Below are 17,938 nucleotides of genomic sequence, written 5' to 3'. Positions count from 1 at the left end.
ATGTGCTCTAGGAATTATTCTGAGGAAGTCCCATGGCCTGTGTTATACAGGAGGTCAAGCTCATTGATCACAGTAGTCCATTCTGGATCTATGCATCTTTAAATCCCCACTCTTCAGATCCCTGGAAAGGACCTGAGGTTTGACATAGATAAGACTGGAAAAAGCCAAGAGCAGAAGGTACACAGTTCAGTATTAACTCTTTGGAGCAGGGACTGTGCTTTTTGTTATATTTGTACAGCACCTAGCACATTGTGAGCACTACCAGAAATAAACAAACAAAAATAGAACATGGAGAACAGGGAAAACTAGCAACTCCAGAGGCCTAAGGGAAGAGGAAAGGACTTGATGGCAATAAACAGCAGCACAGGCCTAGGAATATTGGCAGCAGTGGTCACAGGAACAGCAAGTAGCATTCGTGGCAAGGGTAAAACCCAAACATGGCGCATCCTATTGCACGTGAAGGAGGCAGTAGATAATTACAGTGTGTCTTCCATTAAATCTCATGCTGGGGCAGAAGATGAAATATGTGAGTGTGTTTTTAAAAACAGGCAAAAGTCCCATGACCCACATGCAATGATTTCTCAATTTTTTTTTCCAGTGAAAGGCAATGCCTTGCTACCTTTTTTATTCAAAACATTTTATGGGTGCATCTTCAAAATGTTATGCACTGATGGCACCTGGCCTCTGTCGGTGCAGGAGGTCTGTGTGGGAGTGAATGAATTTTAAGAAACACAGGGACAGGTGCCATTATCCCTCTGAGATGTCACACTGATTTTTCTTCTCTTCCTTTCACTCCTAAAAAAAACAAACACAGGTTTTAGCATGTAGAGGGAAAAGCCTGATCCTGGTTCCTTCCACAATCACACCAGAGGGTAAAAATGAAAGGAATTCTCCCCACTTCCACGGTGCATGAGCTCACCAAGGGAAGTGGGTAAATCAATTAATGAATTTCCTTAATAGCCTATAATACTAACAGTCCATCTCAGCCAATATTCAACCAGCTTGAAAATCTGCATTCCACATTTTTAATATGGGCAAAGCTAAATCAAAGGGATCAGGACCACAATGTTGCAAAACAACATCTAAATACACTAGAGCAACCAAATTTCTGCCAACCCATTATTTATCACCTGCAGCTCTTCTGCTGGAGCAAACATTCCTGGGCAGCCCAAACTGTCCTAACTAGCCTCTCCTGTGAAGGACAGTGATGGAGAAGGTAAGGGAAAGGAACAAAACTAGCAACATATTATCAGCATTGGATCAGGGCCCCCCTTAGGTGGCACTAAACCCTTACAAAGCGTTACACAACAGAAAATAGAATTTTTGTAAAGGTTTCTTGTTGGTATCTATATGTCAGTGAGTTTAGCTGTCTTCCTTCTAAGGAAATAAAAGACAAGGAAGCCATGGCATTTACCCCATGTCAACAGTGGCCAGCGCAAAGGTAGCTACTACAAGCCAAGATCGCTAGTCTTTCATACTGATGCCTTAAACACAGTTACTATTTCTCACCACCTATATGGTACCTTTTTAGACATGAGAACTCAATGCTGAGAACACTGCAGAGATGATCTTTGAACACATTCAGCCTGGCATGGTACCTCGGTTCTCATAAATCCAATGCCAGAGCCCTGTAAATGGGAGGGATACCACTGTGCTCAGGAAAGGTTCCTCCCTCCCTCCAACTACAGCTTTCCAGGTAGCTTCTGACAAAATAGCGTCTCTGCCCATTGCAAACTGCTGCCTATAGAAGTCAGGTGGCAGAACAGTCCTGGAAAGCTCTATTTGAGAGACACTAGACTACTTCCAAGGGATACTAGTACGTGGCATCATTCTGCTTAGTCAGAATCTTAGAGATAGAGATTTTCCACACACTACCTGCAGTGATGGGGGGGGGGGGAGGGAAGAGAGAGAGTCTCACTGGTGTAGAAATATTGTCTAGAGAGCCAACAGTATGGCAGACTTGAGTGGAAGATAGAGAGAGGTTGGTTATTAAGTGACTATAAGAAAATAAGCTTATTTGTACATGCAGTAGTTTCTGCATCTGTTTAGGGTAGTGGTTGAGGGATAAGACAGGAAGGGATATTGAGTGTTACCCACTTCAGCAGGAATCTGAAACGTATAGTCAAGAAGCACATGCATGTTATTAAAGTGTAGTAGTTAGAGCACTAACAGTATTTTGAGTTCTATTGCCTGTAAGTACAGCAAAACGATACATGTAAGCCAGTTCACTACAGCACACAGTGAGGCCAAAAAGTATCAAGTTACAACTGAAAGCCATGTTTTATTCACAGTATTTAGCATTCAGTCAATTCATCTTCTCTGTGCACAGAGGCATCACCAAGCTAGGCAGTATCTCAGAGTGAAATTCAGCTGCTCTCCCGCAGGGTGAGCTTGTCAAACAGGTACTCTCCCATGCCATTCTGGGGCACTTCCAGGCGCTTCAGGTTGGTGAGGTGGTCTCCCAGCTGCTTGATAGCCCTCACCTGCTCCTCCAGGTAGTCGGACTTCAGAAAGTCACATAGCTAGAGAGAGAGCAAGATTATGAAGAATAGATATCACTTAAACATGAAGTGACAGTACAGCAGAACAGGTGATATGTGTAGAGAGGAAGAAAAATTGGAATTTCAATCCTATAAAAAGTTTTGCTACTTCCACCTTTCATCCCAACTCAACTGGTAGGCAAGATTCCAAGGGAATAAAATATATGAAGAAGAAAAGGAAAATAAGAAGACCTGTAAGTTTCTGAAAGAAACAATATTAATGGCAGAACAGTAAACAAAACAAAAAAAATCAAATGCACATATACAAAATGGGGAGTAGCTGGCTAGGCAGTTGTACTGTGCTGCTGAAAAGGAACTAGGAGTTATAGTACATGACAAACTGAATGAGTCAACAATGTGATACAGTTGTGGAAAAAGCTAATATTCTGGGGCATATTAACAGAAGTGTTGAGTGAGAGATGCAAGAGATAGTTGCCCTCTTTACTAGGCCCAAGCTGCAGTACTGTGTCCAGTTCTGAGTGCCACACTTAAAGATATGGCTACACTGGAGAGAGAGTCCAGGGGAGAGCAACAAATATGATAAGAGGTTTAGAATATTTGACCTATGAAGCAAGCTTTAGAAACTGAGCATGTGTAGTCTTTAGAAAGAGAGGGAGTGAGCAGGGATCCATAACAGTCTTCAAATACATTAAGGGCACTTATAAAGAGGATGGTGATCAATTGTCATCCATGCCTACTGAAGGTAGAACAAGTAGAAACAGGCTTAATATGCAGCAAGGGAGATTTAGGTTCGGTATTAGGAAGAGCTTTCTAACTGTAGGGATAGTTAAGCCTGGGGAAAGGCTTCCAATGATGCTGTACAATCCCCACCATTAGAAATTTTAATAACAAGTTGCACAAACATTTGTCAGAGATGGTCTAGGTTTACTTGGTCCTGCCTCTGCAGAAAGAGCTAGACTAAATGATTTAACTCTAGATGGAAACCTCAAAAATTGAAGTTTCCTAATCAGGACAAAATTCCACACCCATACCCCCAATCTGGAAAAACGCAACATCACATTTTGGCTAAGTTTGACATGGAACCTGTCTGCCTGAGCTGCTGTGGTGTCTCATGGGAGTTGGTGTTCTGGTGCCACATGCCCCCATTCTCCTCCATAAGCCTGAGAACCCAATCAGACAACATTCCATGAATGACATCACTTTGATTCAGCCAGAGAGAAAATGGGTGTACCATGTGAGTTGTAGCATGGACAGAGCACCCTGCCAACAGATGAGAGGGGGGATAGGAGTCACCTGCAACCCCATGAAGCTCCATGGCAGTTCAGGATGAGAGATTGTGTTACAATGACCCAAAAGTTAAATTGTTCACACACCACACACACACACACACACACTCTGAAAGATATTGGTAGAAAGATGTTTCTCCAATGGAAACTTTTCAATTTTGTAGAAACCACATTTTCCATCAAACATCATTGACAGAAGATTCCTGTCTTGCTCCAGTTGTGGACCAGATCCTCATTTAGTAGAGGTCACTTTTGACATCACTTGTCAAATCAGCATAGCTCCATTGAGGACCTGGGCCTGTTTTTCAGTGCAGGGTTGAGTGCCAAGCAGCTTGTTCATGGCCAACTACATAGGGAGAGGTATTGTGTCAATGTGTCACTGAGCGCTTGCAGTTAAAATGCCCTCCATTTTGTGAGATTACCATTACATGGTGGAACTGCTAGTCAGGGAATCTCAAACAGATAAATGTCTTCTAGTTTGAAAGATTCTAAATAGGCCAACAGCCACTCTGGTCATATTAGAAATCTCCCACTCCCTGCCCAGAAAAGGTAGGGTATGTTCCCATATACATCTCCGCTTCAGTCTCAACTCCCACTCATACTCACATGGGGGTCATTCTGCTCTGTAGCCAGCTTGTGCAGGTCCAGCAGGGCCTGGTTCAGAGTCTTCTCCAGCTGCAAGGCACATTCCAGGGCCTCCTGGCCGTTCCCCCACTCATCCCGCTCTGGCTTCTGTACAAGCCCAAACAGAAAGTTATGTGCCCTTTAACAAATGGCCTTCTAGCGTCACTTACTGAAGTCTGTGTCTTCTGTAGTATGCAATACCTCTGTTTGGCCAAGCCACACTGCTTCACTTTCTATCACCCGTGTGCCTCACTGGCACAGGGAGTTCATTCCCCTCACTGAAGCTTGCACTGGGCTTTTGTTTAACTTGTTTTCTTAGTTATTCCTATTTCAAGCAATATGCCTCAATGCTGTATCAGATTGTGGTACCACCAGTGAGAGCTAAAATTTACTCAGGCCGGTGCGCTGCAAGCTTCTTGCACTGGTAGACCTGTATGACTATCAACTTGGCAGAACATTTACCTTGGTATTCTAGGCCAAATACTTTCCTCAAACCACCACCTCTTTACCACAAAGATTAGCTGATGCCAGCCACCCCTCTCCTCTAAGCGAGGACACTAATACTGTACCTCTACTTCTGAAGCCCATACCTCGTCAGACAGCTAGACAAACAGGTCAGCTAGCCAACTATTTAGAGAGCTGTTACTTGAGCTCATCTGTCATATTCCTGTAGAAGTCCATCAATTACAGCCAAAAAACATACCTAAAACAAATACTTAGACTCCTGTTTTGCATGCTTAGTTCCAGAGATCCTTCCCTTGCACCCGGATTGGTTTCTCACCTTTATGTCCTGCAGGATAATACGTCCTCCTCGTCTGTTCTGGTATTTCAGGAACTTCTCTGCATGTTCCCTTTCCTTGCGGGACTGCTTCCTCTGGAACTGGGCCATGTGCCTCAGGGCCACATCATCACGGTCAAAGTAATAGGACTGGGGAGAGAGATAGGAGATTAATGGAGCCAACTAGACCTATAGAGGAACTATATATTCCCATCATCTGTCATTAGACAGGTGTACAGCTACCTGTTTAATACCGTGTGTAATAAGGTGTGTACATAATAGACATGGTCTGAACACCAGTGCAGGAATTGCCCGACTCTGTAAAACCTGTGACCCATCCAGTAGCTAGCATCAGTTCTTCAAAGGAAGGTCCAGAACCCACACATTAGGCACAGGTGACGCAATCTACCTCCTCATGGATGTCTCATCTTAAAACTAAGAAGAGATTGGCTTAAATATGAGGTTCTTATCCATTCCAATACTTCTGTATTAACTGTTCTAACTCTAGATATTCTTGTTATCCATGTAACTATCCAATCCCTCTTTGAATATTAAAAATATTCTTGGCCTTGACAACATCTGTGGTAATGCATCCCACAGTCCCCATCTCCATACAAGGACACACTGAACTGCTCATTGAGCAGATACCTTCATTGAGTTATCCACAATGAACACAGCCACACAATTTTAAAAGCAACTGAAACATTAAAGTGCAGTAGAGGCATATATTCTTAGGTGATTAATACAATGGGAATTACAGTTACAGACCCTTCCCCACTACTGACTCTGCTCTGGAGCCATCTCAGATTTAGAGCTCTCTTTTCCCTGCTTCCTCCTCCACACTCAGTCTAACCACCTGCTTGGAAGCACAGAATGGCTGCAGTGTAACATGGGAGATGCAGTTCTCTATTCCAGGCTCCCAGGGTGGACTACAACCAGGGCCGGCTCCAGGCACCAGCATTCCAAGCATGTGCTTGAGGCGGCAACCTGCAAGGGGCAGCAGTCTGAGTGTTTTCCCCCCCCAAGCAGCGTGCCAAATTGCCACCACGGACAGTGGGGGCAGTCCACGTGCTGTTAGGGCAGCACACGTGTTTCTGCAGCGGTGGCAATTCAGCAGCAGCTTCTATGTTCAGCTGTGCGCGGCGGCGCAGCTTCTGTCTTCCAGCCGAAGACAGAAGCTGCCACCGAATTGCCACCGCCGCGGAAACGGGCCTGCCACCCTAACAGCGCACGGACTGCCCCCGCTGTCCGCGGCGGCCTCGGCACGCTGCTTGGAGCAGGAAAACCTGTAGAGCCGGCCCTGACTACAGCACCCATGAGGCACCAAGGCAGATGCCGGTCACTGTCAAACCAACCTGAAACAAAACATTTTGAGCATCCAGGCAAAATATTGTAGTGGTTCCTAATTGAGGCTTTTCTTTCTACAAAAATTTTACAATTCCATCCTGATTCAAGACAAAAAACAAATGTTGAAATATCAGTTTCTCCTCAGAAGAATAAAATTCTCATTTTCAAACAGGTGTGCTGCCTGGAAACTGCATGCTGCTAGATAGTAACAATATACAGTTCAAATCTAACTTACACTTGTAACTGGATAGCATTTCCCCTCTCTATATCTATAAGCTCCCCCTGCTAGAAAGGAGTGCTCAGTTTTTGGGCTACATATTTTTCAGAAGTTATAGGAAAACTGGCCTAAGTGGAGTGTAGAGCAATAAGTATATTGGGGGACTACATTAATTAAATTAGAAAGATTAGAAGGGCTGTATGTCTATAGTTTGCTTTAGAGCTGACCAAGAAAGACTTACCATATCTGTCTGCCTTATAGACACCAAGTATGACAAGACATTTAGGCTGGTGTCTTGGAGAATAGCTAGGAACAATGCACAGAAATAGACTGAATATCACAAAAGACTTTTGACAAGATTTATTAGCCTGTTGAAACCACGATTTAAGGCTTTGAAAGCTGTACAAGCTAGCCACCAAATTTAAAAAAAAGTACTATGAGAAACAATCCAGATTTAGCAGAGAGATTGAACGGGTCTTTTCCCACCTCAGTACTTAAAATAAATAAATAAATAAATAAAGCAGCTCCTAAGTTTTGCCCCAAACAGCTGCAGTTCAGAGCATTGCTCAGGAAAAGAGCTTCTAGAAGTGCTGCTGTTTTAAACCATTAGGCATACTCACCATAGAGAGATATACATAGCTAGCATACAGTTCCAAGTTCACCATCCGATTGATAGCAGCCATGCATTCACGATGAAAGTTTTGACACAGCTGGGACTCCATTACACTACTACTCATAGCTGGATATAAATTTCAGTATAAACTAACAATTTAAACACCACTGAACCCAGAGTCTGGGTTACCTTCCACATCTGGCATTAATACTCTTCAGAGTAGGATGAGTGTGCTTGTCATGGGCTCTCCAACCAATTGAAATGTCTGCCCTCATCCAGGAACCAGTCAGCATTCTGGGGATGGTTTGTAACAGAATTGCCCCAACTGAGCAGATGATTCAGTAATACAGAGCACCTGTTGTCCTGTAACTTTATGGGTTTATTGATACTGTCTTAGAACAGCATAGTCACTACAGGAAAATCTCTGGTTTTCGTGCAAAGAAAGTGGGTTAGTAATTACACCCAATTTCCCAAGGAAGAAGAGCTAGAATGGGAAGTTTGAGGGAATTATGCCTGTAATGGCATGTCTTATTGTTTCTAATACTATCTTTTGAATGGTGTCAAGGCTACTTACCTACCAATAAAGCTGTTTGATAATCTGCCTGTTATATGGAAAGCTCTGAAGTCCTGCTTCCCCTGAACCACTCGGTTCAGGGGTCTAGATCTGGAATTTTGGATTGACCCATTCTAGAGTGGAGCCAGCTGCAACATCCAGACCCAGATCTGAACATCCTCAGCATTCAGGTATTTTTGGATGTGGGGTTTTAGTTCAGACTCACCTCTAGTTTCTGTACATTCAGATCACCTGATGTCTGTCACAGAACACAGAGCAGTGATAGCGGGGATATCAGAGAGTAGTGAGGTCAAATCTGTGGCAGGGACAAAGGAAAGCAGCAGAAACAATCAGGAACTGCTGAAACACTCGTAAGAATCTGATGTACCTGACAGGAGCATCTTCAGAACACAGAGGAGTAAGAATAGTCAAGACATAGAAGGATAGGGGGAAAAAATCAAACTGAAGTGTGAATAAGAAGAATGTGGCATGATGTGACATGCTAATGCATTTGTAAATATCAGGAGCTTAAGTAGAAGTGTAGTAACCACTGTGGCCATCTTGGGTCACACATTGGGGATTGAATTGGAGAACCTTCAGAACTTGAAAATTGAGCTACTACAGCTTGAGTTTTAAAGCTAAAGCTTTCTCAGTGAGGCAGTAACAGACTCATTTCCTCTATGAAAGGGACACTGAGGCAGACCTATAACACACACTCACCCATGGCTATGTTTGTAGTTCTTGATATTACAGATGAGTTCTTCATAGGTACGCTCTCTTTTTGGATTTTCTGATGGTAGCTACAAAAACATCCATGATCAATTTTCTAAGAACACCAGAAAATGGAGCTAATGGATCTGTTGGAGAAAGCGCACTCCAATATATTTTTGCAAAAAAAGGCACCAACTCAAGGAATACTCATTTCATTTATAAAAACATGTGTATTATGCATATGATGGCGAAATTGTTCACCAGGGCATATGGTGCCATTGGATTCATTCTGCACTGTAATTTCCTCAGTGCCCCACTATTTGATTTCCTTTCTCAGGAAATATCCCTTCACCCAATAACTCTGGGCCTAGTTTTCAGGAACAAACTCTACAGAACTCAGTTAAAGAATACAATTCAGACTTATATTTAATAGGTTATAGACTATGTAAAGTAAACAGGTGGGTGGAAAAACTCAGCTGCCTACACAACCCTCATTTCTCCCCCAACTCTTACATGTGCTTTGGGGTTGTATGATTAGATAAACCCTGAGTTTATGCCATCAGAGCCTCAGAACTTCCACTTCCCTGGAGTTAATCATGGATTTCCCAGAGTTCCATCATGTAAGGAATTCTCCCATATGCAGTTAATAGTACTGGTCTTTCTATTAAGGGACCTGGATGTACAAGTTACTGTAATACTGTTTGTTGATGTATGGCTTTGATACAAGCTGTTTAGTCAGTGTAGTTCTCCACAACAGCCTAGTGTCTTTAAATAGCTATTGAAGATGAGCTGAGTTTGTTTTGTATCCTAAAAGATCTAACCCAACAACCTCCATGTCCTTACTAAAGAGAGCTCACCTGTATTCACTTACATGCTTACACCATTAAGAGCTACTAATCAGAGACTACTAGCCCTAGCAAAACTTGTTATCCTCAACCAAACATCTTTACAAGAATTTTCTTTTTGTCGCATGTCTAAAATACATTGTACTCTCTATTTTAGAATACTAGAAAAAATAAGGCCTTACCACTGACAAGTAGATATAGCTAGCATATAGCTCTAGGTTCACTATGTGATTAACAGCAGCCTCACTCTCAGAGGGAAAGTTCTGACACACCTGGAAGTCCATATCTCTGCCTAAAAAAATATAGGTATAAAATACTAACTTAGAGCCTGTTCTAACACTACTGAATGAAAAACCCATCCCCAGAATAAATGTAGATGCCTCTACCCTAGCGCAGCTGGTGCTAATACCATCCCCAACAAGGTGGGAGTGTGACAGGCAGCTACTGCCACCCAATGGAAATATACTTCTTCATCAATGCTACTCAGCATTGTCGGTGGGGCTATGACAGTATTTCTATTGCGGGGAAAAAAGGACTCTGGTGTATAGCTAACTTGTTACAATGATACTGCTGAGGAGAGAAGGACCATATCAAGCAGAATGCTCTCTGGTTTCTTGTGGTTTTTAATGCATTATATGTGTAATGATTACAAGTCACCTAATAAATGTGTCTGCCCACAGTGGTCTGTAATGAGGTAACTAAAATGTAGAGCTTGGGGGCATGTTCCTTGAAGCATGCATGGTGTTTTTTGTGGTATTTCCTAGGCATCCATACAGTTTCTCTGTATGGGTGTTAGTTCTGTGAAACTTCACTTCCCTGTTACAGTGGAAGCTCTGGAGGGTCTTCTCTGTTAATTTAGCTCTCCCTACAGTAATGCCTTTTACACACACATGCTCTGGGGTCATGGATGGTCCACACCTGATGACAAGAGGGACAGTCTGCTGCTAGGATGTTAGCATGCCAGAAAACTAGAGCAGAGAACTACTGGCATGACTCCTTACATTCTCTAGTAACTAGGATGATGGTGGAGGAGACAGTTAGCAAGTGGCTTTAATCTTGTCCTACTACTTACAGGAGAGGGGCATCTGATGGCTGCGATGTTAGATATTACATTGGCGATGGCCCATAGGAGTATTTAAGGTAAGTATGGGACAGGGGGAAGGTGCCATATTAATAGCCATGACAGAAACCTTTATATACAGTTTTAGTAGACACCACCCATGTGGGATATCAGGAGTTTGCTGACACTAGCACCTAAAGACAGTGTGGGAGGAAGGGGCCTTATATTTCCAAATCTGAAAGTTCAGATCCCCATAACTGAGCACAAGCAACAACATGCATTTACTCCAATCTGTGTCAATCACTTGAGCAAAAGCCTTTCAAGAGTGTTTTCCTGGTTCCATCCATTTTTAATGTGTCTTGGTTTCTGTTGGTTTACTGATTCTGTACAGTATGGGGATAGTAGACCAGCCAGGAGCCAGTGGGAATTATTTACATATATTGGCTGTATTTAACCAGTTCCAAAATAAGTATCTGCTTTCATGAAGTGAGTAATCTGAAGAACTAAAAAGTCAGAAAGCTACAAGATATAATTTAGCATAGCAGAGAAAAATACAGTTTGATATTAGCATATACACTAGGCAAGGTTTGGCACTCTGTTCTCTGTAAGGTCCCAGAGCAGCAAACACGTATTGAACTTTACTAATCTGAGCAGTCCCAGTGAAAGCAATAAAAGTTCTCCTGGTAGTAAAGTTAAGCACATACATATGTCTTTGCAGATTGGAGCCTTCATCATAACTCATTGGGTGGAGGGGGAAATCTGTGCTTTGGAGCTGAAAGTTTCCATCTTTAGTCTTTGCCCAAAAAGTTAGTTTCCATTTTCATGAACGGAAGAAGAATGGGGAGTTCAAGGAAAATGCTGATTTTCTTTGTATTATGGGAAATGGAATGAAAATTTTAAAATATATATGAAATGTTAAAAAAGACCCAACTTTCAGACTTGGGTACCTAAATCCATATTTTGGCCTCAATCTTGCAACAAGCTCTGTGCAGGCAGATCCCTGCCTCCACACACAACCTTATGGATGTCCATGGTGTTCTACATGGGTAAAAGGATTCACCGATGCAGGACTCATTGCAGGAGTGGGAACTTAAATGCATAAGTTGCCAGATATTCCAGGGTGCTGACCATCTACAACTTTCTTTGGCATCAACTCAACTTGATGCATGTAAGATTGAAAAGTGTACCCCTAGGTTTTATAAATAATCATGGACCCAAAAAGAATTTTGCATTGTATACACACACATCCTCTTGAAACAGTTTAAACAACCTTCTGCCACCGCAGCCAGCACTGTGCTGGCTGTGGGTATACATTTAACCCAGGAAGACAACACGCACAACTGTGATTTGATTGAAGTTCTACTTTGAAGATTTCTTTTGAAGATACAGAATATTAACTGAACAAAGTAAATGAAACCAGAACAGCCACAAAGTGTGATCTAAAGGTTAATAGCACTAAATCATGTATCATCAAGAGATCAAACATTTTTATAGAATGCTGTCTTCCATTTCTTAAAGTCAGTAAGGGATAGGATGGAAATAATTCAATATATAGGTAAAGTGAGTATGAAAAGCTAGAATGATTCAGTAAAGTTTTACAGCCCAGTTAATAAGGTTATTCCTTAAATTAATCCAATAGTGATTTTAGGTGGAATGGGGATCTATGCATTATCTTCCAGCTTCTCCCATCCATGTCCCTTCTTCACTCCACCCCATACCCCTAGTACATGGGGCTACAAAAAAAATGGATTCACTTCTGCCACTAAGAACTCTATTTCCACTTATTGCAATAATTGCACTACTGCACACTGAATGGGGAAACAAGAAAGTAGCAGTAATGAACCAGGTTTGAGAGAATGAAACAATTACACTAGGAATACTCCATGCCTGCCAAAAGCATGGTCCCAAGGACAATCAGTGCACCTATTATCTTCCCCAGGGTTATACTGAGCAACAAGGTGCCTCTTGCAGCTATGCCCTGTAGAATGTTCTCACCTGGGGGGTGGGGGAAGAAACACACCTCTTGCTTTGTTTCATGAAAGGAAGTGACCCCACCCTCTAACCTACAGAGAGCAGAGGGAATTGTTCCTGATCTCATCCTCAGTGCACAGCAGAAGAGAGACCTCACATGTGTTACTGTTAATTAACAAGCTTTTATCTCCCCCCCGCCCCCGGCCAAAAAAGAGTATGGTTGTTCATTCAGAAGAGGGTGGAAATAGGTCTCATCCTACCCAGGAGTGCATTTAAGGATGGTGGCCTACTGTGGAAGGAAAGTGAGGGGGGAGAGCCCTGGAGCAGAAGACAGACTGCCTCAGGGCAAGAACTGTAGTTCCTACTACCACAAGCCTGTGCTTCAGTTAGAGGAGTCTCTCCCTTCTTTGAGAGAAGGTTTCTCATTGAAAATGAGCCCCAGCCAGTGCTGGAATTAAATATAAAGCCCCATCCTGCTGTGGGTTCCAGAACAATTGTCTCCTGATGAGACTCAGCACCTCCCTTTGCTGCTAGGCCTGTCAGGTTTCCTTGGGGGGGGGGGAGAAAAGGTGGGTGTTTGAACTCCTTTGGAGGCAATAGGTCTCAACCCACCACTCCCCTGAGTCAGATTCCAAGACTACAAGAAACCATTGTGAACATCTACTCTGGTCTTCTGTAGAAGACAAGCCCAAGAACTTCCCTACATTCCTGCTGCATCTCTTTTTTCAGATAAAGAGCGAGTACCTTTTAGAAATTGTCAGTAATGGAGAACACACCACAACCCTTGTTAAGTTGTTGTTCAAGGGTTAGTTACTGTCACCATTAAGTGTACGCCTTATTTCCTGTTTGAAGTGGTCTAGCTTCAACTTCCAGCCATTGCTGTGCCTGCTAGAGGTATTGTTCCAGCACCCACTCCTTCCTGCATGTGTTTTTTAGGGTAGGAGTGGAGCTGAGTAACAGCCACAGCTAGAAGCTGCTTCAGTTTGCTACAGGTGCCCAGTAGGTGAGGTGGTCCTATACTAGAACACACCCTTTAATGCATAGTTGAGCAGGGAACATAGGCTGATGGAAACCTATCCTGGTCAGATAACTGGAGGCTGTTGGAGTGTCCCATCTAAAAAAAAGTCAGAAGGGGCAGGGGTCCCTTCTTGACAGATAACTAGCTGTGCTATCCCAGACCAGCCCTGATACAGGGCCTCTCAGACACTGAGTGACCTGTCAAACTCTGGTTTTATATGGCAGACACCAGCTAAAGTAAGTGCTACAAGAGTCCGCAAGGAATCTTGTCATCCCTCCCTCATCCCCATTTGACTTGGGTTTGTTTTTTCCTGACACTCCCTTTAGGAGATAAACCTACAGGGTTTGTCCCTTAAGGTCTCTTGATTCCTGGAAGTAGTTGGATTAGTACTAGTTCTCCTAGGGAAACTCTTCCCCTTCAGCACAGCTCTCCCAAATGAATGTTGTCATTTGTAATCTGAGCTCCCATAATTCACCAAACTGATGTAGGAGCACTAAGGCACTATTTCTCCATCCCATTTTCAGCTGCCACTGCTACCTATAGCTAGACCCACTCTTGGCATTTACATTCCTATTGCTGGCTGATCCAATGACTACTACATTTGTAGGGATTCCTCCTGAACTGTGTACAAGGAGATCTGCGGAAAGAGGAGTTAGATTTTAACCAGAATGTGTGTGGAGAGGAAGACTAGCATGAATAAACTCCTCATAGGGCCACATCTGTTGCTGTATAGAATGTTAGCTGAATTTCACTGTCCCTCATTACATTATGCCCTCCCTTGCTTTGTTCCAGTACAGTTTAGAGGCATCCTAGATACACACACCAGTGAATGCCACATTACAGCCAAAACAGCTTTAATTCCTCTTTATTTTGAGCTCAGGCAAGACATTCTTTCTAAACACAAGAACCTGTACTGCATTCAGCTGCTCTCCCCCAGGGTGTGCTTGTCAAACAGGTACTCTCCCATGCCGTTCTGGGGCACTCCCAGACGCTTCAGGTTGGTGACATGGTCTCCCAGCTGCTTGATGGCCTTCACCTGCTCCTCCAGGTAGTTAGACTCCAGGAAGTCACAGAGCTGGGGGGGGAGGAAAGACAGAAGAAGTAAAGTGAAGGTGGATTGTTCCAATCCTATATAAAAAAGGAGGAGATATCACATTTGTCTCAGTCAATATTGCAAGACTCCATGGTCCACTGGGGGCCTGGAAAGGAAGACAGCATGGAGCCCCCACTGGTGACCTTGCTCAAAGCTGAAGTTGGCAAAGCATGGACAAAAGAAATCAGTTCCCACCACATTTCAGGGGGGAATATAAAGCTAGCTCACTCAACAGCACCTGATGTGCAATGGGCAAGCACCAAAAATGAGGGACCCACACCAGAGTTTTAACAAGCCTCATTCTACCATCAGTTAGCATGGAGAAGTATTGTAAGAGACATGAGAAATAATTCTTCCATTCTGCTCTGTGCTGATTAGGCCTCAGCTAGAGTATTGTGTCCAGCTCTGGCTGCCACATTTCAGGAAAGATGTGGACAAACTGGAGAAAGTCCAGAGAAGAGCAACAAAAATGATTAAAGGTCTAGAAAACATGACCTTTTCAGTCTGGAGAGAAGACCAAGAGGGAACATAACCTTTTTATGTACTTGAAAATGGTTGTTACAAGAGGGGAGAAAAATTATCCTCAGAGGTTAAGATGACGACAAGATGCAATTTGGACCCATTGCTTCAAGGGAGGTTTAGGTTGGACATTAGGAAAAACTTCTTAACTGTCAGTGGTGGTTAAGCACTGGAATAAGTTGCCCTAGGGAAATTGTGGAATCTATTGTCCAACCTGCTCTTAAAAATCCCTGAATACCTGTCAGGGATTGTCTAGATATTACTTAATCCTGCCTTGGGGTCATCTAGTCCAGTCCCCTGCACTCAAGGTCCCTTCCAATTCTATGAAGAGTAAAGGAATTCCCATCAGTACTGCAAGTCAGGAAGGCTACTGTGAAGTCACCTCATGCACATGGCATGAGACTGCACAAGCCTTTCCCCACCCAAACATCCAGGTAAGGTAAGAGGGTGCGAGAAGAGCCAATAGTTCAAATCTCTCTCCTCTGATCCATAATAGAAATAAAGCACAAGGAAATGCAACACCTACCACCACCACCAGGGAGCAGGTGCCCACTGTACAAAGAGCATGCACCCATGGTCTCAATTTAAGATTAAGCTAGTACTCACATGGGGGTCATTCTTCTCAGTAGCCAGCTTGTGCAGGTCCAGCAGAGCCTGGTTTATAGTCTTCTCCAGCTGCAGGGCACATTGCAGGGCCTCCAGGCTGTTGCCCCACTCATCCCGCTCTGGTTTCTGTCAAGGCGGACAGCCATAGAAAAACAAAATAAAACACAACCCACTTGTCTCATTTACGAACCACAGATAGCAGGCTCCTTTTACAATTCATCTTCAGAAATGATGCAGTGTAACAAGCTATTTTATCCTTTAATTCTATGAGCTACTCCACTCCTTAGTGTGTCATGGGCGGGGGGTGGGAGGAGGGAGAAGGTAAGCCAAACTCAGGGCCAGTTAAGACTACTGTAGAATGCTCTACCAATGCTGCTTACTCCTGATCTACCACCTCCCCAACTATACTACCTAGTACAGTGACACTCCCTACCTCTGCCTTCATCACCATAGTCTGCAGTGCAAGATGTTTTACTGCAGGTGATTGGGAGCCTCGAGAGGGCTTAGAATGCAACTCCCCTCAGATGATTTTGAGGAAACATGGTCACACAAATAAAGGTTAGCAGTCCTGTAGAGGAGCAAATTGACTACAAACCCACTTGTCACCATTAACATGCAGAATAGACCCTGGCTCTAGAGTTTTTCCATCTGCTGCTCTCTGGGTACTCATTGAAATATTTATTCACCTGGATGTCCTGCAGGACAACACGCCCCCCTCGCTTGTTCTGGTAGGTCAGGAACTTCTCTGCATGCTCCCTCTCCTCATGGGACTGCTCCTTGAGGAAGTTTGCTACGTGTCTGAGGGCTACATCATCACGATCAAAGTAGTAGGACTAGAGAGAAAGTTATGCAGAGGATATTTTCCTTCTAGTGTCTCAACTCTTTGTGAGTAGTTACAGGGAGAAGAATCTCCTCTGAATCCCCATATCACCACTCACTGCGCCAGAAACAGTTACAAGATTCCAAATCAGTCTGTAATAGTAATTAACCTCCCTCACAACTCCTACAACCTATAGAAAGGTGTTAAGATTCAATGGCCTAACAGTTATTCTACATAAAAGATGGGTGTAACAGCTGCACATGACACACTGTTGTGATACAGCACTTCACCTTGTGAGCTAAAAATCTGCTACATGTTCTGCCGACATTAAAAATGTATGTTCATTATTAAAATAGTTTACAGCATCAATTGATTTGTCCCATTCCCTCATCCTCTTTCATTTATCCACTACTTGCACCAAGGTTTCTTTACTGTTGATTTCAGCATTCTGGAGTTATCCAAAAATTGACAGAGGAAAAGAAAATAGCTGCCCAGAATTCTAGAAAAGGGACAATAATGAAAGAGGAAGGTTGCTTGCAATAAGACAAGTACCTTGATATGTTTTGCTGCTAAGGCAATCAGAGGTTAGTAACCTAGACATTTCAATTGCCATTAAGTTTGAGGGAATCCCAGTGAGAAATATACCCTCATTTCAAAACCACCAGCACATCAGGAAACACTTTTCTCCAATAAATTATGGCTACAAGATTACAGAGCAATTAGAGCCCTGTTCAAGACAAAGCTACTCACCATAGACAGGTAGACATAACTAGCATACAGCTCCATATTCACCATGCGGTTCACAGCAGCCTCACAATCAGCATGGAAGTTCTGACGCACCTGGGACTCCATTACCTTACCTCTAAGGTTTAGATGTAAAACACCAACAGACACTTACAACTGAAGAGATTCTACACAACCCCTACTAAAGCAAGAGCTTTCACACACAAGGATATAAAGGCCTGTCTTAGAGCACTTGGTATTAATACTGTTCTGAGAAGGACAAAAGTATGACTGACAAGCTGCGGCCATCCAATGGGAATTTCCTTTCTCACCAAGAAACCTATCAGCATTGTGGGTGGGACTATTACTGAATTTCTACAGGTGAAAGAGGTTATTAGCCATAAGACACACCTCAACAGTTGTTATGAAACCCTTGAAAAGCAGGGAGCAATGGATACTCCTAGAACAGCCCAACTGGCCTGTTCCTTTATTGAGAAAAATGTGGCTCACTAAGCATCACTTTTATAGGACTCAACAATGCCAATTTCCCATTTTGCCCTAAATGGGAAGATGGCTGCAGAATGGAGAATTTGAGAGTCTATTACCTGGGATCCACCCAGCTTAACATTGTGTGCAATACATTCTTAGGTCTA

At 43.2% G+C, this 17,938-nt stretch overlaps 2 protein-coding genes across 3 annotated transcripts; both read right to left on the bottom strand.

The window, feature by feature from the left end:
- Positions 1-2,256: 2,256 nt before the first annotated feature.
- LOC123349066 (ferritin heavy chain A-like) lies at positions 2,257-9,810 on the bottom strand. 2 transcript variants are annotated; one of them, XM_044986800.1, is made up of 4 exons: positions 9,658-9,810; positions 5,193-5,339; positions 4,394-4,519; positions 2,257-2,522 (listed from the first exon to the last, which is right to left on the bottom strand). In XM_044986800.1, the coding sequence occupies exons 1-4, from the start codon at positions 9,757-9,759 to the stop codon at positions 2,367-2,369; spliced, it is 531 nt and encodes a 176-aa protein (XP_044842735.1). In that variant the 5' UTR covers positions 9,760-9,810; the 3' UTR covers positions 2,257-2,366. The 2 variants fall into 2 exon arrangements, with proteins under 2 accessions (XP_044842735.1, XP_044842734.1); XM_044986799.1 differs by lacking the exon at positions 9,658-9,810 and adding an exon at positions 7,374-7,590.
- Positions 9,811-14,368: 4,558 nt separating this feature from the next.
- Positions 14,369-17,534, bottom strand: LOC123349072 (ferritin heavy chain A). Its single transcript, XM_044986805.1, has 4 exons — positions 17,313-17,534; positions 16,429-16,575; positions 15,743-15,868; positions 14,369-14,599 (listed from the first exon to the last, which is right to left on the bottom strand). The coding sequence occupies exons 1-4, from the start codon at positions 17,412-17,414 to the stop codon at positions 14,444-14,446; spliced, it is 531 nt and encodes a 176-aa protein (XP_044842740.1). The 5' UTR covers positions 17,415-17,534; the 3' UTR covers positions 14,369-14,443.
- Between the last annotated feature and the right edge of the window lie 404 nt (positions 17,535-17,938).

This window comes from Mauremys mutica, chromosome 14, assembly GCF_020497125.1.
Source record: "Mauremys mutica isolate MM-2020 ecotype Southern chromosome 14, ASM2049712v1, whole genome shotgun sequence".
In the NCBI taxonomy this organism is placed as follows: Eukaryota; Metazoa; Chordata; order Testudines; family Geoemydidae; genus Mauremys; species Mauremys mutica.
Note: the sequence above shows the minus strand (reverse complement) of the source record. Positions and strands in the feature narration are given on the sequence as shown.

Excerpts from the sequence above, each read along its gene's own strand:
- LOC123349066 (XM_044986799.1), bottom strand. The coding sequence starts at position 7,490 with ATGAGTAGTAGTGTAATGGAGTCCCAGCTGTGTCAAAACTTTCATCGT. Across the intron at positions 5,340-7,373 it reads GCTATGTATATCTCTCTATG|TCCTATTACTTTGACCGTGA; the intron begins GTGAGTATGCCT and ends CTCTCTCCCCAG. Across the intron at positions 2,523-4,393 it reads CAGAGCAGAATGACCCCCAT|CTATGTGACTTTCTGAAGTC; the intron begins GTGAGTATGAGT and ends CTCTCTCTCTAG.
- LOC123349072 (XM_044986805.1), bottom strand. The coding sequence starts at position 17,414 with ATGGAGTCCCAGGTGCGTCAGAACTTCCATGCTGATTGTGAGGCTGCT. Across the intron at positions 16,576-17,312 it reads GTTATGTCTACCTGTCTATG|TCCTACTACTTTGATCGTGA; the intron begins GTGAGTAGCTTT and ends CTTTCTCTCTAG. Across the intron at positions 15,869-16,428 it reads TTGTCCTGCAGGACATCCAG|AAACCAGAGCGGGATGAGTG; the intron begins GTGAATAAATAT and ends CCGCCTTGACAG.